This window comes from Pogona vitticeps, chromosome 6, assembly GCF_051106095.1.
Source record: "Pogona vitticeps strain Pit_001003342236 chromosome 6, PviZW2.1, whole genome shotgun sequence".
In the NCBI taxonomy this organism is placed as follows: Eukaryota; Metazoa; Chordata; class Lepidosauria; order Squamata; family Agamidae; genus Pogona; species Pogona vitticeps.
In genome coordinates, this window is record NC_135788.1 from 20,726,520 (window position 1) to 20,751,543 (window position 25,024).

Sequence of the window (25,024 nt, forward strand, 5' to 3'; positions counted from 1 at the left end):
CCGGGCTCAGCTTCTTTCATTATCAGCTATTGCGGCCATAGCAGCTACGGCACATTCTAGCAAAAGCTCTAGGCAGGCTGGCAAGCAGGCAGATTTGCTGGCTGTTAGCCTGCCACAAGACCAGGCAGTTTGTGCAGCAAGGTCTTCATGGTGAGTAAGTGAGCCTCAGGGTGCTGCTGGCCTCTTTGTGTATTATTCTTGGGATAAAAGGACTCAGGCTGATGGTGTGGCACATAGAGAACCCACTTTGAAAGGGAGGGAGTGGGAGGGGACTGGAGTGTGTAGGAAAACAGCCCGGGGCTAGCAGCCTTCCTCTGCAGCATTGTTTTAAGCCTCCGGGGTGTTCTGCTGACTGAAGCTAGAGGCAGAAGGACTTTGGGGCTTCATCCACCAACAAAGAACAGCTCTTGATATCTTGAGGAGGCTAAACATTAAGACACACAATTGTGGCATTTTACGGATGATGGAAAGTATGGGGTAGTGGACAGAGTCCAAGGACCAGAAACCTAATTTGCTATAGTCATTATGGAAAAACTTTTGCAAAAACTTTCTGGAGCCAAGAGGGAAGGAGGTAGGAGTTGTCTCTGCCTTTTATTCTTTTAAATCAGAGTAAACACAAAGGGACAGAAATGAACCAAAACAAAAACAAAATCCTGAATGAGCTGGTCTCTTCCGTGTTAAACAAAAGTACTGGAGCAATTTAGAAGAACCCAAGATGAAATAACCCCCACTGGTCTCCCCATGCACATCCTTAATGGTTCACACACAAACACACACCAGGGAGATGGGAGAGAGAGAGAGAGAGAGAGAGAGAGAAACAGAGACAGACTAGTTGTGCTGGCAAGGGCTTCTGGGAGTTGTAGTCCAAGAACATCTGGGAACCACTGCTTTAGATGAACTGATTATTTCACCAAATACAAACAATGGAAATTGGAATATGAAGAAGCCAGTTTCCCATGTGCTGTTCTTGAGGCACTAAACTCTGCAGATGAATTTCCTAGATGAGATGTTCATCTTGGATGACTGTTGGATCTGTGTCCTTCAAGCTTTCCCAGCTGTATCATCTGCATAGATTTCTTTGTAGATTTCTCTGTCATACATTTCTGCTGACATGGAGGTTGTTTTGAAGTACAGAAGAAACCTCCCCAAAAAACCCCTGTTTCTGGAATTATTGATACAGATGGTTATGCTCACCCAGAATTTATATCCTGACATTATGAAGATCAAAAAACAAGGAAGTTTACTTGTTTATAGCTATGTATTCTCCTTGGTAAAACTGGCATCTTATTCACCTTGTCCAGAATACGTTCCATAATATATAGCCTGTATTCACACAAAACAGTAAGCCAGAAGTATTGGGAATTCTGGCTTGGTTGGCAACAAACAAATATGTTGATGCACATTGTTCAGTCATTCCACCTAGGTTTGGAAAGTTATTTTTTAGAAAAATGATGTATTCATCTTAGTTTAACTTAGTTTATTTTTATGTTATAAGTAACTGCCCAGAGTAGAAACGTTCTAGATGGGTGGTACTGTATATAAATCTAATAAATAAATAAATATAATTAATTAATTAATTAATTTCAAGACTCCATCAACACTGCTGTAGTGGTCATTGTAGCTACACATTTTCAATTATTTAATAACAATAAAAATTGTGTGTCTCAAGTCAATTCTGACTTATGGCTCAACTCTACTTTCTTGTTATTCAAAGCAATTATAATAGGTACTGGAAAAAGCCATCAAACTGCTAAAGTCCACTGGTAAGCTGTATAAAACACAGGCTACAGACAACCTGAAATTATAAAAGTAACTAAAATAGTTGCACTCCAAAAGCTGTGAAATTATCCTTCACTGTGTTACAATAGCAAGGCAACTTAGTTATGCCTTAATTGCTCCAAAAAGAATTAATTACAAATTTTTAATGCTACTCCCAGCTCTGTTCTGCTCCTGAGATATGCAACTCTATCAGGTGACTGAAGCCACCCAAGCTGATCATGATCAGATATACAGTATGAGATACGCACATATACCCAATCAAGAGCATTTCACCACCTTCATTGCCTCAAGAAGACAACAAATGTTATACAGTATATACTCCTAAATCATTTTCGTCTCTGTGAATGAAAGGCCAAATCTGTAACACTAGCATCTATTGACACATGGAAAGCAGGTTTTATAAGCAAAGGAATTTTAATTTTCAAATACAGTTTTACATGAAAACATGATTTGTTCTTAAATCTGTTTTCAGAGGTATGAAAAGCTCCCAGGAGTACCTCAGTGGAAGCTGATGTCTTATTGTCCTTGGAAAGATTTCGCAAAAAGCCATAGCAACTCCCTGACATGACACCATAAAGACATTTAATTAATGGTGCTGAATTTGTAATAATAGAGGGCATAATATTGTCATCTAAATCATATTGTGCTGAGGCAATCAAGCTGGAACCTACTCTTTTTCTGAAACTTATTACATCCACTTAAAGTCATCTACGGTTGGAAAACATTTGTGTTACTCCTGTCAGTAAACAGACCAAGGTGAGATTTAAAAGCTGGACCAAGAAAATGGACTGTGTTCCCTTGCTTTGTTCCACTCTGGGGCCTGATTTTCTTTATATATTACAATGAAAGCCTTCACTTACGTTCTTGGTAATTTCCTCTTTGCAAGGATGCATGAAACAGCGACCGCAATTTCAATCAACAGGAAAGCTAATCCAATACCCAGCCCAGTCCAAGTATCTGCAGAGACACATAAAGGAATGAGGTAAATAAGCAAACACACCTTGCCACAGAATTACCTGGAGTTATTTACTGATTTCACTGGACTCACCATTTTGAAGGGAGCCTGAAGATGGAATCAAAGGAGGCTCAGCTTTTATGTGGCAACGGTTGCCCTTCCATTCTTTCCCACATCTGTCAATAAAAGGAATGTTGAGATATATTAGAAGATGAATATTGTAAATATCAAAAATGACCAGTTTACATCCAGACTATAATGTGCTGCAAGCAACATGAGGTCTAGTAACATGAGAAATGAAGTTCAAAAGCAGAATAGAAATGAGTAAACCAGATTTTGCTGATGCTTTTTTCTTTTCAGCTGCATCCCTATGTAGGGACACAGCTGGAAAGAATGGGGATTGCCCGGCTGCATCCCTATCTAGACGCGGGGGTGCTCACCACACTGGTCCATGTGCTTGTAGTCTCCAGAATAAACTACTGTAACACTCTCTACATGGGGCTTCCTTTGAGAATGACGTGGAAGCTCTAGATGGTCCAGAACACGGCGGCCAGACTATTAACAGGGGTGAAAAGATTTCACCATCTTTTTCCCCATCTTGGCTGCCTTACACTGGCTACCTATCCAGTTCCGCACCAGTTTCAAGGTGCTAAATATTACATACCAAGCCCTTAATGGTCTAGGCCTTGATACCTGGCAAAGTGCCTTTTTTCCACCCAGTTCTACCCCTATCACCTGCTCTAGTCAGGCTGGGCAGTTGAGGGGCCTAATGCCAAGAGAGGCCTAGTGGGAATAAACTGGGAACCAGGCCTTCTTGGCAGTGGCTCCTCGTCTATGGAACAGCTTACCTGTAGAGATCCACCCGGCTCCCTCACTGAGGACCTTCAAGACTAGCTCGAAGACATGGCTATACAGACAGGCCTTCCCGACAGCCATTACCTAGCCTATCTTCCTTTCCCTTTTTTTCCCCTCTCGTTTTTTTTCCTTTCCTCATCTTGGACTTTGAGATTAATTTGGATTTTACCTCAGTATATTTTTATACTATATGTAAACCACCCAGAGTAGACACGTTCTAGATGGATGGTATATAAATCTAATAAATAAAATAAAATAAAATTCCTTTTCTTTAATTTCTTCAATTAATTTATATTCCTTTCTCCATTCCAGGACATATGGTAGCTGGATGCAAGGATGGGGACTCAGGTTGTGGGACTCACTGTCAAGCTTAAGTTGCACCGGTGACTCGGACTTGACTCAATTTTTTTCCCCAGTGACTTGGACTCTTGATTTTAATAGGGACTCAGACTTGGGACTCGGGACTTGGTAAAAAAGACACAGACTCAGACTTGGGACTCAGACCCAAAGACTTGCCAACATCCCTGGTTGGTGCATATGTATGCACAAGGTTGAAATCCAGCACAGAATAAATATAGAGATCTTTAAAACTCAGAGCAAACTAGAAAGGCTGGGAAGCAGCAAATAACACTGGAAAGCAGCTGCTCCATCTGCTATTTTAACCGCTGCTCATACAGTCTCTTATCTATGGTATAAGAAGCAATACAGATATTGTAGATATTTACATTAAAGTATTTCAAGGCAGGCTGTGCAGAGTCATATCTCCTTGGACGAGATACACATGTTTTCACAATATTCTCTTCACTATGAACAAGGAGATATCACAAGCATTGCCAGGACCAGGACTTAGAAAAATGACTTTTGGGAGCCATATTTCCTAGCCCTGCAATATCCATAGCCAAAGAGTTTCCCTGGGCTATGCGCAGAAGGGGGTGAGATCCTGGATGAAGATAAAGAGGAATTTACAGACCCTGACAGATAGCTGGAGGTAGCCCGTTTGAAGATTTACACACACACTCTTCCGGCCATGTGCCTAAACATTCAGGATGCATAATATCCACACATTCTGCAAACCAGTCAACCTGTGCATTATCTTGTAGTGGTGAGCTGTCTGTCAGGTTGCACTGATTCTTCTTAAGCCCAAGACATGCTGGATAGAGCAAGTGGCAAGGCCCTCCTAGTCTGAGGCCTCTATCTCAAGGCCAAGCTGTGGGCTTGTCCTGAGAGTAAACAAGCAAACGCACAGGCACTGTTAATCCCCAAGGAATGTCAGTACCACCAAATCTAACATTATTTTTGCCTGCAAAATCTAAACCTCTCTCCTTTATCTATGTAACATTCTGTGCAGGAGGCGGGAGGCAGTGTTAAACCACTTACACTAACAGCAGTTAAGAATCTGTATCTCAAGGTCCTGGCCTAGACAATTTTTCATTATTTCTTCCACCGGTGACCAATCAATAGTCTAAAAAGCAAGCCCAAAGCACACATATCTTAACACAGCAATATCTTAAATTTGCACTCATCCAATAAGCACTCAATCCATACACAGTTGTAACCAATTACTTTTGATGTAAACAATGAGTGTTAAAAATTAACATTCCAAGCTCCACCTTTCTGGGTAGAAGTAAATATGTGAAAAAGGATGGTCACTAATCACTCCCTGTGTTGTCATTTCTGTTGCCCTCTCCATATGGGAGAATTAACTTCTAAAGTGGAGCATTTTCTCACCGCACTGAACTTCTGCAGATGATTTCAAACTCTGATTTCCAGGTTCAAAATTGCCTGGAAAGCATCCACATGTAGATAGCAAATGGATTAATGACAGATATGTGTGGGGAAAAGTTTGACACACTCTTCATTGTGACACTTTTATACCAAATATCTGAAGAATACAAAATACTCTGGGGTTTCCAGATAAAGGAAAAGTTACCGCATTTTCCATTTTCTAATCCAAAATTAAGAAATCTAAGTGGGGCTTAGCAAGTGTAGGGGGAAAGGGATCAAAGTGCTGCAGGAACAATTTGATCCCTGCTTTCCCTTCCACTTGTTTTTGTTCTCTCCTCAGCTTACTTCCATGTATAAGACGACCCTCAATTTTTTGTCTAAAAATTTTAGACAAAAGTATAGTCTCATACACAGAAAAATACGGTACGTTTTTGGACTCCAATTTCTCAAGTCCTACAGATAGCATAGCCATGTGTTTCCTACTTTGATAAATAATTTCAGAATTCTTATAGACACATATTACTCTAAGTAGTTGGCTTTCTATACAATAGACATATTTTGAGATAATACTTAAATGCTTGGCGTATGACTGCAGTTAAAAGAAAAACAAAAAAGCATCTCATTATCATGGACTTCTTGCCAAAGTAGAAGGGAATGCAGAAAATGTAGACACATGGCTTAAGGATTCAGCAAGCAGAAAACAGAAAGTTGCAGCTTTGGAAATTAGCAAGAGAAGCAAGGAAGTCGGGTCCTGGGAGACTGGGTGGAACAATGATGAAATCAGGGAAAGAATTACAAAGAGACAGAGAGCACTCAAGGGAGAAAGAAGAGGCAGAAGGAAAGATGAACAACGTTAACAATGAAAAAAGGAGCAAAGATAGATCTGAGACTTTTGATGATGACAATGAAGTTCATGCTAAAATCACATGATTACTATAGGACCATGGTTCTCAGCTATGCATCCCCAGGTGTTTTTGGACTACACCTTCCAGAAATTCCAGCCAGTATAGCTAGTGGTAAAGATGTCTTGGACTTTTAATCTAAGATCATATAGGGACCCAAGGTTGGGAACCACTGCTGTAGGGAATAATTGTGCTCAGCAAGAAGCAGATGCAAATTTATCACCCTTGAAGCAGCAGCTGGATATTCGGGTCTGCATTATACCGTGGCCTGGATTTCAGAGACAGGCCCAATTAAATTGACTACATACAATTACACAGCCATAGTTCTGGCCCTAAAGGCTGATTAGATAAACTGTAGTCGAGGCTGCCCATTAAGGCTGAGTCAGATATGATGAAGCCAGCTCTGCCATTGTAGTCGAGCACTGGATAAGGGGAATGGCTGACAGAAGTTATTGTCAAACAGTGACTCAATGGATGGACCTGTTCACGACCTCTTCCATTTCTACCATTCTGTGTCAAGGTGGACAACCTGTGAGCCTCCAGATAGTCTTGGGCTGCAACTCCCAGCAGCTCTGTCCATACGAGTTTCAGTCCAAGAATATGTTGCTCACCCTTGTTTCCTGTGAGTAGCAATGGCTGCCATTTGGGTCTATGAACACGGAATAGAAACCTCATTTGTGTGATAGCCCTATGAGCTTGAGCAAGCCATTCTTACTGTAAGCTAACCTGCTTCATGGGTTTGCTGTAAGAATAACGTGAGTGGAATAGCCAGTAACACAAGAGAAAAAGTAGTAAATGCAACTCAGGTACCTTGAAGTGAACAATCCAAACTATATAAAGAGCCATCCTGGAGAAGGCCTTTACCAGTGAATGCTTAGGCCACAATGAAACAGACCACAGTCTTGAGTCTTATATTCCCCATGCGTTTGCGCAAATAATTTGTCTTCAGCCTCATTTGCTGCTCTGTAATCTAGAACTAATGTTATTGCCATATCTGTCCAGGCCTTTCTGTTGTCACAACACTTTATACCTTCCAAGACCGATAGACTAACATAGTACTTGGAGGCATTCACATGTAGCAGTATTAGTGAAGCAGGGGGTGGTAAAACACAGCTCTTAAGCAGTGAGATGAAAAACGACAACATCCTGTTCTCTCCAAATCAGCTCCTTATTAGAGTTGTGTTGTATTTAAAAAATTTTTAATAATTGTGTCTCTTTGCTTAGGTTCCCACTATCTTGCCCAGTGGGTTGGGTTGTGGGCACAAATAGCTCTCTGGAATAAAGATCTCCAGTGAAGTGATCAAATATGTCCCCTCTGTGGAATTTGCTCATTCCCCTCATAGGAGGGAAAGGAAAGGTTCTTAATAAGCCTCCCTGCCAGAGTCCAATTTATTCTGAAGACAGGCAATTGTCAGAAGTTCCCAGTGAAATCCCCTAGGCCACAAAGCTCTAAAATTTCCACATTAAACACAAGCAATTAATTTCCCTGGACTAATTGCTTCATGGCTAACCACCAGCAGCATTATTTCGGAACTGCATTTTACTATTATACAAATGCCATCCATGTGCAATCTGAAACAGAGAGATAACCATTTCTGGACCCAAAATAATTCTCTATCTGGCCAGGAAGCATCCTTTCCCAGAAAGTAAATACAGGACAGCAGTGGGGGTGAGGCCTAATATGGGCTGCAGAAGTTCTAAACCTGTCCCATGGAAGCTCCCCATCCAGCCCCTTCTCCCTATGGTCTGCCCCCTATATAGTCTAGTAGGCAAATGAATTCTTGTGGTTTTCTCTGATCAGTGGCCAGAGGTACAGAGCAAAGATTTGGGATGGTTGGCTTGCTGCACCAGACCAGATTTAAAAAAAATTGCATTTGAAGATACTCCCAATCATACCGTGTTAAATTTTGCACTTCTGTGTTGCCCATAATTTGACAGGCATAGGATAGTACGGCTCCATCTGGTTGACTTTTATACCATGGGCTACATTTAAACAGCAGAAATGTATGTCCAGAAACTGCAGGTAGTAATAATACAGTTACTAGATTAGTAGTTCAGGCAACCCTGTCTCTCCATCATACCTATGCTATGTCAAATCTCCTGGCATCCAGTTCCTTTCTGAGCCTCGTCTAAAGTAGTGGTTTTGATCTTTGAACTCTTCATGGCCCAGGACCAACCAATCTCTGTAAGTATGTGAGGATTTATGCTGAAGGCCTCCTGCAGATTCTGTCATTGTCTGTGATATGCAAGTCGTTTCCAGAGGAGTGTGTCTTCTTGGTGTTTTGCACTCTGGTTGTGTAATATCATCTTCAGGGAGGTTTGCCTGAGATGATTTATTGCCCTTTTCACATTAGGGGAACAGTTTTATTTTCCAGAACATTTTAGATGCAGGTTTAATCCTTCTGACTTTTTTGTGATACTTTCATAATTTGTAGCTTTCCACTTTGGGGATGGACCCAAGTGTCAAGTCCAAAAATGAAGAATCATATCCTTAAAAATTGCATGTTTGCAAAATCACTGATGGTTGGATTTTAAAAAGCAAACTAGTAGCTATTGGTAGTTGTTATTAACTTAAATCTATCCTGAAAATGTAATTGAACACTGTAGAAATACTGTAAATAAGACACGCTGGTTTACCATATGTCAATGAGCAAGCACCATGCCTTACCAAACTCATTTCTAGAACTGTTGGATAGCTCAGTAGTTTGGAGCCAGAGGTTGGGAGTTCAATTCCCCGCTGTGCCTCCTTGACAAGGCCGGACTCGATGATCCATAGGGCTCCTTTGAACTCTGCAGTTCTAAGATGGTGGAGGGTGGTGGTGGAGATGATGACGATGACGATGACGATGACGATGACGATGACGATGACGATGATGATGATGATGATGATGATGATGATGATGATGATGATGATGATGATGATGATGATGACTAATAATAATCTCCCTAAAACCCACAGGCTGGTTTCTGATGCATTATTTTGTTGGCCATATAACATGACAAAGCTCAGATCCCCCAAAATATATTATGCCTGCAGGTTATCAGAAGTACTTCAACATGACAGCATTTGTTTAAGAAGCACCTATACAAGGGGGATAAAAATTTGCATGCCACTGCAGTAACCATTGCTAATAAAACTACCTTTATAAAAATGTAATGGCTTCTTGAAGGAATGTTAAGAATTAATGCCAGTTATTACATTTAAATGAAGCAAGTCCTTTAATTAACATTTTCAAACAATCACCTGCCTGTTGAAGACTACTCCTTAAAAGTCTAGAGGGACTGTTTAGTGTGAAGAATAAGCCTAGATGTCTGAAATTTTGAACATCAGAAATGCAAGGTTACCTTAGCCTGATCTGATCATTAACCTGTTGTCATTTATAGTCAGGACCTTCTCATGGCCCTCATGTAGAGAATTTGAAGTATTGCCTGCTCAGCTTGTCAGCATATAACCAGGAGCATTATAATGAGGATTAGGGATAGGGAACCGAAGTAAGTATGAAGCCAGAGTCTCCACACATGGTCTCCATACATGGGATAACATCAGGGATATAGACATGGCCTATGAGACCACTTGGTTCCTGTCTGATATACTGCATAGACTGTTCCATCTGGCACCTCAGTTGTGAATGGGGACTTGCCCCCTTGCTCTGTTCCCACAAAAAGCTACAAGTAAGGAGATAAGGGATAAGGGCAGTGGCAACTTGCACGTGGGCCCGTCGTACCGTTTGGAGAAAGGCAAGGAGTAGAGCACTCGTTTTGAGCCTCCTTGTTGTGGAAGCCTTGACAACAGTGGGGCAGGATTTGAAGGGAGAACTTTCTGTGAGCTGGTGATGACTGATGAGCCTTCCAGAAGCCCCAGCGGCAGTGCAGAGGCAGGAAAAACTCCCCAGAGTTTGTAGGGGTTTACCACATTGTAAACCAACCCCAATACTGCATTGCACTAAATGGGGCAGTATATAAATAAAATAAAATAAAATAAAATAAAATAAAATAAAATAAAATAAAATAAAATAAAATAAAATAAAATAAAATAAATAAATAAATAAATAAATAAATAAATAAATAAATAAATAAATAAATAAATAAATAAATAAGTGTGTATAAAGCTGTGAAGATGTGGAATGATAGGGAAGCATGTCCTAGAGAGAATGGCAGCAGCTGTAGCAACTAATGGGCAAATGTAGTCACTTGCTTCATTATGGAAATCTCTTTTCTTTGCTTGCTGTCTGCTGAATTTAACTGAGATTCTGGCCCCCTTTACCTGAATTTCCCTTGAGTCTGTTTTCATGGTCAGCTGTCCCAGAAGTAGTTGTGCCCCTTTGTACCCTTGTCTGACCCACGTCTCTGACACTACAATACCCTACCCATGACATCACAAAAGTTTGCTCCTACTCTCAGGGTTGGGCCCTACACATTTGCATTTGAAGATACTCCTAATTATCCTGAAACAGGATGCTGCTGACTTGGCACCCTTTGTCACATTGTATCAGTCATTGTTTATAACAAAGATTCCTTTTTCTGGGGAGAGAGGAGGGGTATTTGAAGGGGAAGAAGCCTTAAGCCTTGCTAGGTCAGATCCAAAGTCTTGATAGGCTGGATTAGACCAATGCCACAAAATTAACCTCCTCTGTTTTTCTCCCCAGCTTAGAAAAAAGTTGACTCAAAAGTGGATATGTATTTTTTTTTAAAGATTGTCTGAAACTAGCTTAAGTCTTTTCAATCATTTCATCTCATTCCACTATTTTTAATTTGAAACACTACACATTTTATTGACTCCTGCCTCTATTCTGCCCTGGGATGCTAATTCATATACTGGGTTAAATTTATGTTATAAGAAACTCTAAAAATATTAACAATCAAATCTTTGATCGGTGTTTCTTTTGCTTTTCCCTGAATGAAGTCAGATTCATCCAGCCAGCCACAATGTCCTGAACTGCTGAGTTTTTATTTACTAATTGTACATGCAATATTCCCAACACAAGAAGTTCCTTTTTTGGATTCACTCAGTTCCAAAGTCTCGTATCTCATTACTGGTTTTAGCTGGAAGATGCCACAGTTATTTATTTTACTTTAGCTAGATCTATAGGTTGGTTTCCCCAAGGTTTTTCAAGTTAATTGAAATCAGTTGAGCTACAAGGAAAGGTTGCAATAATAATACTGGTTTCCCAATTATTGTGCCTCCATTACCTGCAGAATAATCAGACAGCAGATAGGGCACTGCATTATTTAGATGCTTTTGTCATATCTACACCACAATGTGCCAGAAAGCAGAAAATGACCATTCATCCTGATCAAAGGATGCAGTCTAAATGCTTTCCACTGCTGTTTACCTTCTGAATATCTTTCCTGTGAACGAATCTGCAAAGCCTTGATAAAAATTAAACAGGCATTTTATGAGCTGGAACAATGATGTTATTTCATTGTATGCATTATGTCAACCATCTTTTAAAGACAGTTCCATGATAAAAACTCTGTCCTTCTTTACCTTTTTTTTTTTTTTAAATCTCAGTGTGGTGTTCTTATCAGCTGAAATACCCTGTTTCAGTTGGAGCTTGCCAGCATGGGACAGGTGGATTGCAGTATGTATTGGAGAGAATAAATCGTTTTGTCAGTCCCAGCAGTTGTAAATTCATCTCCTCCCACAGAAGACAACATTACAGAACAATATCCAAGGCTGATTCTTTACACTGGATAAAACAGGCACAAAAAGAAAGTGGGGCATCCCATCTGTAATTATAAAATGTAAATTCTAAAACAGAGGGTATTTTACATTTTAAATTGCAGGCAAAATTATTGGAAAAAATGAGGGATAGCTTTTAAAGGTTCCTCCTTGTACAAAATCAAATATGCACAGTACAAGCCCATGCATGCTTATTTGCAATTAAGTCCTACTTAATTCAACATGGATTATATATACAAACTATGCTTGAAAAAGTTACCTTTAAAACTGCCACTCCCAGGAGCCTCCTCTCCATGGAATTATGGGAGCTGTAGTTCAAAACAGCACCTTTCCCAAGGTGAGCTATTTTCATATGAGAAAGTAAATCCCCCACTTATTATTGACTTTTATTTATTTAAAATATTTGTACCCCATCTTTCTCCATAAAAGGACCTAAGGTGGCTTACACCATTAAAAAAGGATAGCTAAAAACAACAAATTACTTACATATTAAAAGTATTTCTCATCTCCCATTGGCCATCTCAGAATGATCAAAGCTGCTCTCTGTAGTTCTAGAAGAATGCCTTGCTTCTTATGCCTTTTTTTAAAAAAAAGAATACTCACTGAACACAATTCATGTCCCTAAAGCAGAGACCTGTGCGCCTCCAGATGTTAAACATACAGCTTCCATCCTCACAGGCAATTTGTCACTCTGGCTTGGGCAGATGGGAGTTGGAAAATGAAGCTCCCTGCATTCATCCAAACATACTGCAAAAGGTGAGTTTTGAATCGGTGGGGCGGGGACTGAGCTATGTAACCAACATTTTGCATTTCTTCTCCCCTGGATACTTGTCTTTCTGGTTAGGCCTAAGGAAACACAAAATTCATGAAAGAGCATAGCAGCCACAATGGCGTGAAATGGATGACAGCAGTGGAAACTCCACCTTTGCTGAAGCTGCTTTCACAACAGGGGGGAAAATAGGCCTCAGTATATAATAACCATGTGTCATCAAGTCACGTATGACTCATGGCGACACTTTTCAGGGTTTCCCAGGGAGAGAATATTCAGAAGTGGTTTACCATTCCCTTAAAGCCATAGATAAATAAACAGTCTTGATTGCTTTTTCTTTATGTAACTATACAGGCAAACCAAGTTTCTTAAAAAAATAAAACTGTACTTAAAATGCTCTCATCCATCATAGCTCACACCAGTGAAGCTATCTAGTACACTATAAGTAGAAGGTATACATAGACTATCCGGAGGAAAACAGTGTCTTTGAGGTACAATTTGAAACAACTCATCCTAGGTCCAAGCCAACCAAGGCTTGAGAACTCGAGGTCCTCATCAACAGGCAGAGACACGATGAAAGTTTCTGGAGTAGCTCCTGATTTAAACAGAGGAGGGCAATGTTGTTGTGCTGCATATGATATGCCAACTATTAATGCCCTTTTCTGCCTGATTGAACACATAGACTAATAGGTTGGCAGGCTGGGTGGGTGGAGAACGAATTATTTCCATTTCAAGCAGTTCAGCCTTCTCCGGCCTGGAAAAGCTAAGAAAGAGGAATTAGAGAAGTGGAGAAGTTTTCTTTTATCTTTTTAGGGCAAACGTTTCTGATACCAAGGAGAGCAGATGAGAGTACAATTACAAGGAAGCTATAAGCAAATGGAGGAAAGTTGTTTCCCCGTTTCCTAATTTTGTGGAAAAAGGCAAATTTGTTTAATATCGATCTTTTTGGACATTTGTCATGTCCTCTTTACACATTTGACTGTTGTTATGACCTGTCAAGTTACCTCAGACTTATGGAAACCCTCTGAATGAGAGATCACCAAAATGGCATATCCTCAACAGTTTTGCTCAGCCTGTGGCTTCCTTTAGGGAGTCACTTCATCTCATATTTGGTCTTACTCTTTTTCTGCTGACTTTCACCTTTTCCAGCATTATTGTCTTTTCCAGACAATCTTGCCTTTTCATGAACCACCTGAAGTAGGTCAGCCTCAGTTTCAGCGTTTTTGCCTCCAGAGATAATTCAAGCTTGATTTGATCTAGGACCCACTCGTTTGTCTTTCTGGCACTCCAGGATATCCACAAAGCTCTCCTCCAGCACTACATTGCAAATGAATCAGTTCCCCCCCCCCCGTCAGCTTTCTTTACTGGCCAGCTTTCACACCCATACATGGCAGTGAGAAATGCCACCCAATTTCTTCTGAGTTTGTCCTTTCCACAGGAAAACACCTTGTACTGTATGGCTGAAAATATTCAGTTCCAGTCCACTTTAGTTCACTGATGCCAACCATTGCAATGTGTATACATTCAATTTCTTGCTGAACGGCTTCAAATTCATCTCACTTCATACTTTTCACTTCCATGTTCCAGATTTATGTGTTGTGCAGCATTGGACTTTTATTTTACTTCTGCGCACATCAGCCAAAATATGTTCTTTCATCTTTAATCCAGTTGCATCATTAGTAACTGAGCTTTCCTTTGCTCTTCCCCAGTAGCAGGTTGAGTGCTTTCTGACCTCGGAGTCTCATCTTCCAGCACTATCTCTTGTTTTACTCTGGATTGTCTCATCATACAATTTTCATGGTAAGGAAGGGTTTTACCACTACCACCTTCTGTGCAGTACTGACAAAAGTTAACATGTGTATTACTGCCATTGCCTCCTCTGCATACATTTTACTAGACCAACTGAAATTCACTTTATCCTTTGTCAACTTCTACAATAATCTGGGCTGCAAGGTGACTGAAAATGTGGCTCAGCTGAGACGTTTGAGCTCTGCGAGCAGCTGTAATTTGCCATCCGAGATAAAAATTACAGGATTTCAGGAAAAAGGCACTATAAACAACTCCTGGATCTTATATTTTTTGGCACCTCTAAAAATATTGCTGGCACAAGGGAGCCAATGAACTTGAATGCAGGAAAGTAGGCTTTTACTAAAACTAATTTCTTTCTTTTTCTTGCTGAGTGTGTAAGAATGAAGATGTAAGTTGTTAAAAGCAGTGGAAATTTTATGAGCCCCAGAGCTGGGGTAAAAAGTTCTTTAATTAGCAAAGCTATTATACTTCTATAATAAATAAAGAGTCTAGCCAAAATCTTGATAGTTACACCTCCAAGTGAAATACAAACAGCATAACATCTGGAGGGGAATGATCTCAAGGTAAGAAACTGCCACAGATGTTGGTTGTTGCATGCTGAGATGCATTACTTGGTATGCAAGAGACAGTGGTCCCAGTGATTTCTTAGCTTGAGGCAATTAGCCTCTGAAAGTTACGCCATTTGCATTATGCCAGTGTAAAATCCCAATAGGATTTTGGTAGTTGTTTTATAGTTTCTCTGTAATCGAGGTGTGTCTTAATTTAATTATATAGTATGTCTTCTGTTTTAAAAAAATGACCTGGGGCACCTGTAAAATTAAAAATATTTTAAGATTGTTACTAAAGCAAGCTAATACAGCAACTGAAACAATCCACTGAAAAAGTGAGCTGCAGTCCACAAACATTTATGCCAAATAAAACTTATTAGTCTTAAAGATGTTACAGGATTCTTTATGGGTTTTCCTACATCCAGCAATTTAGTCTATCAGAATAACTAGTTTTTCCATTGTTTCAAGGGCTACGATATTTTATATTTTTGGTGTTTCTAGTTTCAAGGTCTTCCATAGATGGGTGAGACTCAGAATTGGAATCAGAATATGAGAAAGTTACTTTTAGGGGGTAGAACACCAGGAATTTCCCCAGCCACCATGGTCACCATAGTCCCCAAAAGCAACTTCTCTAAGTTCTGGTTGTGAGGAGACCTGTAATTACACAACAGACAAAAGTTTTGGAGACCTACAGAGGAGAATTAGTTTCAAGACCCTCCTTTGTAGATCACCCCTCTGGGTGGATAAAAATCATTTTTCTAAAATCAAATTGATTTAAATCACAATTAAAATTAAAAATGGTTTTTTATTTAAATCAAAATCCATTTTTTAAAGTTAAATCCATTTGATGTAGAACAAATCCATCCTGCCAACCCTTATTGTTAGTTCTCTTCAACTGGCATTTATTGTCTCAATAATTCATTCAGAGAAACTGGTAAGAGAAAGAATAAATGCTTTCATTTACTCAAAGGTCTGAATAGATCAAAAACATGCTGTAGAAAAATAATGACTGGCTACATGAACAGAGCTTAACTGACCAACTAGCTTCATGACTGACAAAACGCTGCATGGCTGACAAAACACATTGCTCTAACTGAATTCCTGCTATTTGACTGAAAAAAGGGTGGAGAAAGGACTCTCTTTAGTAGAGAGGTATGGCTCTCTTCAAAATCTGAGGCAGAGAGGAAACAATTCGTTGCTATGGATTGAATGATAGTAGCCCCAGTCCAGAAAAGTCCCTTCTAGCCCAAACATATTGAAGACAACATACAAAGGTTACAACAACTCCATAGTATGCATAAATTAGGGCCCAAATCCAGAGAGCCAGATACTTTACAAGTGCCCAATGGCTTGCTTTCTGTGCTTGATAAGAAACTGTTCTGTCAAGTATGTTTGGCTTCCAAATGTGGTTTGCCAACATGTGGCATGAACATCCTCTGTTTAAAAATACAGATGTATAGATTCATGGAATGAGTTAGTCCTATTTCTTTGGCTCCCAGCCTAAGAGTACTTCTGATTCTTCAGGAAAAGCCTAAAGATATGGAATGTGACGCTTCCAGAAGCTTTAGTGCAAACATAAGAAACGTCTGGCGGTGCTGACACAAAGCAGATGGCTCCTTGGAGACTTAGCATACAATTGTGGTGCTGACTGGATTGTATCTCATTCTTCCTTTGAATGGTCACCCTCTGCATACCTGGCTGAAATAGATGGACGTCTCTTTTCATTTGGGAAACTCAGAAGGATATAAAATATAACGCTGAGCTCTTATTATTTTCCTACGGAAAAGCTGGCCTGCCAGCAACACTGTAGTAATGAATCATTCTGCTAGAGGGTAGCTTTTATGTTCTTAATTTTGAAAATATAGGCAATGGAGTAGCATCCAGTAAAAACAGCAATGCACCCTGTTTTACATAGTGCTTCTCCTGACTGTTCAAGATATTTCACATGTGTTGTCTAGAGTCCTCTTGGTTAAACTCCCCAGCATAAAGCCATTGGCATAATATCTGTTTGTCAGCTGGTGCAAAGTAAGATGTCATCAGATTCGTTTCCCATCATATATCTGTCATGAGTATGTTTGGAAATCCCAGGCTGACTTCTTAATTTCTGGCAATTTGCTGTGAGAAGTGACATTAAGGACATCATACTGGGGGGAATACACAAGTGTTTCAGCCATTATTTCGATAATTCTTAGAAAAACCCAGAGAATCTCTGTCCTGCGCAGGTTACATTTGGTTTGCCAAGATTCCCACGCCACCTCACCAGGCCATCTGTATGCTTCACAGCCACCCCTTACAAACCCCATCCCATAACATTTCAACAGTGATCTTTAATGCAGGAAGAGATGTGTCCCTTTCTTCATTACCCTCTTGCATTCCCCACTCTAAATTCAGAAATACCCTTCTGATTGATGCAGAGAAAAAGGATTATAATGACTTGCGTTTTTCTGACTGTTACCCACTGCAAAAATAACCATGAGTCTCATGGTGCCATAACCTACATCCACTCAGAAGGGACATTTTAATCCTTCAGAGTCACACTTTCATTGCAGTATCTCAGTGGAGCACTTTCATTGCAGTATCTAGTGGAGCCACGAGATAAGCATTTTATGATGTTGTCAATTGAAAAGTTATAAATAATGTCTTGAAGTTGTTTGCCATGTGCAATTCTTTTTTATATGAGAAACAGACAAAAATACAGCAGGGAAAATCCTCCCCTGCTCCCAAATGTATTGCATTTAGCCACCGGGATTCTTTTTCATCCAAGCTCAAGACAAAAGACTTGGCACAGAAGTAACATATTGTCCAACTTGGCAGTGGATGAGGGAACAGTGGCATGAAACTCTTAATGTGTGGAATGGAAACATAGTGGTCAAAATCCTGTTGCGTGGTTATGCCACCTAAAGGAAATGGCATAACTCACAGCAGCAAATTGCTGCTAATTATCAAGTTTCTGATGGGATTCCTGCTTATTAGCAGCAATTTGCAGTTCCAAGTTATGCCAGCTCCTTTCTGCTGGGGTAACTGTGCAACAGAATTATGACCAATATGTGTAAAGTTAACCCTCCCTCTATCTTTAATGCTACTGCTAATCCTCAATACTCTGGGATTCTCCTGGTGTCAGTAAATATCCAAGAATTCACTCAGTTCACTCACCAAGAATTCTGAGGCCCACATGTAGTCACTCAGTTCATGTGGGTCTCAGAGGTATAACTGTTGCCCTCCCCTGGTTGAAACACTAGTATGCTTTGCTGAGGCTACAAGTTAATGAGGAAGTTTGAGAGGGAAAGCCCCTTTCCTGTTTCTCTGGTCACCCACAAAGCAAAAAGGAAGTTGAACTGTTGGATAACATGTCTCTTATGGTTTGGTCCCAAGCCTCTTTTCAAGAATCTGCTGTCAAATATTTGGCTTGCGCAGACAATGCACTGCGGTCAGCAACGGCGCTGGAGGCTAAGTGCTGGGAAACTGGAGAACCCAACTGTATAGACTACAGGCAAGTCATATATGTTGTGATTAGGGAAGGATAACTTGTACTCCCCTTTCAAAGCTGAAGCAGATGTGTTTACTTTGAGGTGGTTCTGTGGCAGGAGCAAGCGGCTCCTCAGCTCCTAAAATATCGGCTCAACTAATAGCATAAAACTAAAGTATCTGTTGCATTTTCTCACGACATTTCCTGCTCATAGGACTCCAAAGTAAATGTAGTCAGAAGGGCCGTCTACAATCCAGTAACTTCCACACATCCCTTCCTTTATATGAACTACATATGGTTGCGGGTTTTCTGGGCAGAAATGTATTTGGAAAGATCAGCAGAGCTTAGATAAGTGAGGTCACAAAACCATTAGCAAATATAAAAATACATAATGTTTACGTGGTACCACTGCATTGCTTATCTATTGTGCAGCCATCTAGGGGTTCCTCCTGTATGACAATCAGAGAGACATAAGAAATTTGGCCTATGTGGTTGTGTGTGATTCATGTACCATTAACTTCAATGCCAAAATTCCATTAAGTCTCATCTACACAGATTCTGAGTAGGTGACAGAAATGTATGAAGGCAAGAGGAGAAGGGGACGACAGAGGATGACATGGTTGGATAGTGTCATTGAAACAACCAATATGAATTTGGCACAACTCTGGGAGGCAGTGGAAGATAGGAGGGCCTGGCGTGCTCTGGTCCATGGGGCCACGAAGAGTCGGACACGACTAAACGACTAAACGACAAGGATGACTGTGTGATCTAGACATGGAACAATTTACCCGAGAAAAATTGCTAAGAAATTCTGGCAGTTGCAGACCAAAAAGTAATCAGGCCACTATGTTGTAGCTCTGTGTTTGTTATTGGGAGGACTCGTACTCACACAAAGACACTCTTTTTGATTACAACTCCTAGAATCCTAGTGACCATGCTGGCTGGAAGAATACTGGGCTTATAGCCCCCCCCCCTGTAGCATTTCCCAGCTTTGCCATGTGCCGTGTCCCACTGATGCTTGCATTTTTCCAGGCTTGTTTTCTGCAGGTATGGACTACATTAGGGAAGCATGGGACTTTATGTAATCCATCGTGCAATGTCTATCAACTGGATAACTGGCTGAATCTTTGTAAGATCTCATCAAGAATGAAGTAGATAGCTTCCTCCCAGAATGCCTTTTCACTTTGCTTCAAAGGGATATGAGATGAGATGAAAAAGACACCAGATTAATGTCCCTGGCTAGCACATAAGAAGAAGATTAGCTGGCTAATTGTCTTCTCTTCATAAATTTGACCACTCAGATCATTAATCACGCAAGTTAACAAAAGAATATCAGACTGGCATTGGCTGGCAGAGGAAACTGATCCACACCATTTGATCCTACATTTTCCCCCATATCTACATTGCCCTAAATGAATCTTGCTTGAAAATGCCATTTTCAAAACTTATCTTTTGGTGTACGTGGAGTGGGGTGGAGTGCTGTCAGCAAGAACCTGACAAAGATTACACACAGTCTTTCATGAGCTACCAGCAGGAGGGAGTGAATGTTACAGTACTATCTGAATTAGCTTTGTTGTTGTTTAGTCGTTAAGTCGTGTCCGACTCTTCATGACCCCATGGACCAGAGCACGCCAGACCCTCCTGTCTTCCACTGCCTCCCGCAGTTTAGTCAAATTCATGTTGGTAGTTTCGATGACACTGTCCAACCATCTCGTCTGAATTACCTAGAAGCTGCTATAAAGAAATTCAGAATTCTGATGGTGTATGTTGTGACATCTGATAAAATAAGAACAAGCTAGCTTCAAAGAAGCAAAAAGACAAGGCACAGTTGGCACATAATTTCTCCACAGTTACATGAGGGTCCTGTATATTTCTGTTTGCAAGAAAAGTACTTAATGCCAAAACAAGATCTGTAGACCATTGTGTACATGTTTCCCTCTGGGTTTAAATTTTTAAAATGAAGAAGTAGACACAACACTAATGATGGATTCATATCTAAGAAAAGTCTGTATGGGAGTAATACATGGTTTCCGCTGTTCTAGCAGAGAGGCACAGACTGGTAGCCAAATCCCAATACTGCAAATTGTGTGTGTGTGAAATTAAAATGCATGAAGCTGTACCAGTCAGTCAACACTATAATCTGGCATGAGAAGTTCAAGAAGTTCTACCTAATTTGCTAGATTCTGCATGTCTCCGGCCATGCCCCTGCCACCTAGCAACAGCATAAAGGGTTTAATTCTCAGATAGCTGAGCTCATGCTGGTTGAGCACAAAGAATGGTAAAGTGGGATCAGAGACAGGCAAGGAAGCCTGAGGCTCTTGAACCATCAGGGAGTCTAATCGGGGCAGATGGGCTGGTCAGAGGTCAGTCTGCTGGGCCTTAAGTACAGAAGATAATACATTTCTCTCTTGATGCAAATCCTCACCCAACCACAAGCAATTTTCTCAGAAACAGAGCCGGTACTGTTCAGACTACTCACCAAAGGGAGTTTTAACATTTCATTCATAATTAACTGTATATGTGTGTGTGTGTGTGTGTGTGTGTGTGTGTGTGTGTGTGTGTATTCATATATATATTCATAGTAGTTACTACTTTTGACACAGGTGTGGACAGAACAACTTAGCAAATTGTATATAAACTGTATATATATACAATTTGCTTTATTAGTAATTGTATTAGTTTATATACAATTTATAATTGTATTACTTTATATACAGTTTACTAAGTTGTTCTGTCCACACCTGTGTCAAAAGTAGTTACTACTATGAAAATCAAAATTCTAAGACTAATCAAGAGATACTGAGTTTAAGCTCAATTAAACTCAGCAGGACTGAAGTACACTTAAGAACACGAGATCCACTGATTGCAGAGGGATTTAAATGTATCCAAATTTCTCTGGCTAGTACCCAGTGGACAAATTCCATTATCAGTTCCAGACATGGAAATTCCACATAAGTTTTTCTCATGTGGATTGGTTCCACCAGTGAAAATGACTGCATTCTTGGCTATTATTTGATGTGTCCACTTACATTAGATGGACATGGAAATGACTATGGAGAAAGACACGTATATGTGGTTTGGGAGACTGTGTGCTATAACTTTTCTGACATGACTGTATTGTATGGTTAGTATATTTTAAAATCAACAGGCACAATCCGGCCAATTCAGCAAATTCTTTTCCACAAAGATTTATTCTGATTAGATTCGTAAGTATCAGTATACATGAAACTTGTTGGATAGACAGGTGTTTGACAATAGATGAAAACACATGTTTTTTTTTCAAAACAAACTTATTTTCAAAGATACTTTCTATATTTGATCAACAGTCTGATATTCATTTCCAGAGTAATCCTAAATCTGACTTTTCAACAAATTAAAACAATAATAACCATAAGAGTTTTGATAGCCTGTTTGGATTGCTCCGCAGCACTAGCCACACAAATGAGAAATGGAAAGGGAATGTATATTAATGAAGACTTGCAGAGAATTTATCAAAATCATGGTCTGCTAGGCTTATTAACACAAAGGCGTGCATATTTTTTGGTTTCTCATCACTCAAAGAAAGACATGCACATCTAATACTTTTTCCTGCTGTATGCGACTAATTATGCAATGCTAGAATGGCATCGGTTTCTAAAGCTCGCACAAACACAATTCAAACAGTGGAGGGGAATGTAAAGAGAGGTGCATTCAGAAAAACACGTAGGATACGGAAAGGGCCTGCCTAGACGTGCACCATTTTTGGTGCTGGTGGGAGGAGAAGTCTCATAACCCAATACCCAGATCGCATGGGGTGACCATTTAGGCCTGAGAAAAGCGACAAAAATACCATTGATGGATTTCATATGCTTAATGTTTCTGGCAATTTCAATTACCTGCCTCCTCAATCTCTTATATTTGCACAAAAGGACTGATATGAATAGTGAATTAGATTTCTCCTCTATGAGGAGAGAAAATAGTCCACCTCTTTCCAAAAAGCAGCCTCCAACCCCTCTTTGGCAATTTTCATCTTCAGGGGGGAAAAAGTCCTTCTAGAATATTACTTAACCTTTGCAAATAAAACTGGCACTTCTAAGAGCAACCTGCTGTGCCCTCAGAGCATTCATTCCTTTCTTAAGCCTCATTACCTACACCTTAATTGTAGAGAAAGAAGAGGCAGTAAGTCATCATGGGAGAAGAGCCTTTCATAAGAGCTAATGGGCCACATTTTTGATGTCAGCACGTACATTTGGGTCCTTCTGCCGGTTCTTTCCTCGGCTTCCAGTCATCTTCTTACTAGCAGGGGGAGCACACCGTCTTATAAATAGGCCTGTGTTTTTGCCTCATTGGGTCCAATATAAGATGGTGGGAATCCAAGCGAAAAGGTGGGACATTCATCCGACAATGGACAGTATGCTTTCAGCATCCTAAATACTGAAGTAGGCAAGCCCCAGTATCTTGTAAAGGGATTTGCAAACCTCCGCTCTACAAGATGAATCCTTCCCCAGTCATGTTCTAAAGCTTTTGAATCTCTCTCACTTTCCCCCCTCCCCCTGTTCTCTAATGTTTTCCTTTCCTTGTTGAACAGGCTTGCGCTCCTTTTGCATTAAGAATTCAATTATTTGGATCAGATGCTAAAAATAATTCCAGCTCTGATACCACATAATCCGACAGGGCTGATAAAACGCAAGCAAGGAGTGCCTAAGGAAATATTTAGAATGTGCTGCTATGGTTACTTTCTGTGCAGGGGTCAGCACTGCTCTCTCAGCTTCAAAAATCCTATACGGAAAGATTCATATCGCTTTCAGCAGCAGCTGGGTTTGACTTTGAAACTACTTCAGGGGCGAGAGGAAAAGTTTTGTGCTTCTTTGTAGTGAGGAAATGACCCATCTGCCAACTTGGCTGGAAGGTGGTATCTGGGTCAAAGCACTGCATTGAGGATGACTGATTGGCTAAATCTGGTCCGTGGCCTTCCACCACCACCCTCAAAACGTTGTCCTGAAGAGACAAAGATGTTGCCTGACAGCTCTTCAAAGCAAAAAAAAAACCCGTCTTATAAATAGACCTGTGGCCTGGCTCCCACAATGCATAGCAGTTTTGCCCTTTTAAAAATTATGAAAAAAATAATTCTTTTGAATCGTTGGCTCAAAAAAAAAGAGAAGGCTTTTTAGTTGAAAAAAAAAAATCAGAATTGATTGTTTTACATCAGTCATGACAAACGTACAACTCTAAATCCCCGGAACAAGAGCTTCAATAGCTTCTTGAACCCTTCAGTGCCTTTCTCTCATTATTGTAAACATTTCCTAAGTCCAAGGAATGGGGTAAGCTGGCTATGAAATGTAAATAAATATAATACGAAGATGACGCAGCCCGGTCCAAATCTTCAAAGTTCTAATGGTAGAGGCACTAATGAGAAAGGATCAGGTTTGAAACCCTTTATTGACTTTTTCCTCTTCCAATTAAATTTCCTTTAAAAAATCCACTCCAACTAGCCAGTTTGAGTAAATATGTTTAGAGCTTAAAATTTACTCAAGAAAAGTAGCCTTGCTTCTCTGTTAATAATAGGTCTGAAAGAAGACTGCTGCTTCCTCAAAGTTTAATTATCATTTGAATTCGTTCAATGAAGCTTTTGTGCATTCAAAAAAGAGATTATGTGGGATGACTGCTAAAAATGTATTTCACGGGTAGCAGCCTACTTTAATGTACAATAAAATAAACCATACTGATATTTAAGATCAGGAGCGCCACATCCCCTCTGTTAAAAGTTATAACCCGTATTGACTACTGACTGCAGTTTTACTGTATCACAGTCTAATAGCCTCATGATAATAACTGTAATTGTTTGCCATCAAATCAGTTCCAACTTAGGGTGACTCCTTCCAAGGTTTTCGAAGTACAAATTACTCAGAAGAAGGTTACCGTTCCTTTCTTCCGGGACTGTGGAGCTTGCCTAAGCATATGCATAGGTTGGCTTTTCTCTTAGAAAGCAAAATGGGGAATTAAACTGCTAAGTTCTGGCTCTGCAGCCAAGTTCCCAATTCTCTGTGGTATCCATCCAGCAATATACATGTAATGTACACATTTTCACAAGTGTAACTCACTGATTTCACTGGGACTGGGTTTTATGATTAGCATTTAAGACCAAGGTAAAAGCTGTACAGTTCTGCAAGAAGCTGCTTCCATTTCACAAATTAGAGGAACTAAAAGAAAACTTCTTTCTTTCTTTCTTTCTTTCTTTCTTTCTTTCTTTCTTTCTTTCTTTCTTTCTTTCTTTCTTTCTTTCTTTCTTTCTTTCTTTCTTTCTTTCTTTCTTTCTTTCACTTACAACATGAAAAAAAACTTGTCATCCCCAGGAGGTGGGATGACAAGCCTCTCTGCTAGGTCAGAGAGTGGCTAATCCATTGCAGACAACGGAGCGACAGGAAGGCTCTGTCAAGCTCACATCAGTGGCAGAATCGTGAGTGGACAGTCTTGATAACCCTTGTTATCTCCACCTCTGTGTGTGTGGGTGTTTGTATACGAATACCCTATCTCTAGAGAAAACTATTAATAAT

At 40.1% G+C, this 25,024-nt stretch overlaps 1 protein-coding gene across 1 annotated transcript in view; it reads right to left on the reverse strand.

Moving 5' to 3' along the window:
- The window catches only part of MALRD1 (MAM and LDL receptor class A domain containing 1), a 215,974-nt gene that overhangs the window by 12,684 nt on the left and 178,266 nt on the right, over window positions 1-25,024 (reverse strand). The window contains exons 29-30 of the mRNA XM_078378260.1: window positions 2,828-2,910; window positions 2,640-2,736 (exon numbers count right to left, since the gene is read on the reverse strand). Coding sequence (XP_078234386.1) covers window positions 2,640-2,736; window positions 2,828-2,910 — 180 coding nt within the window. The remainder of the gene's footprint in view (window positions 1-2,639; window positions 2,737-2,827; window positions 2,911-25,024) is intronic.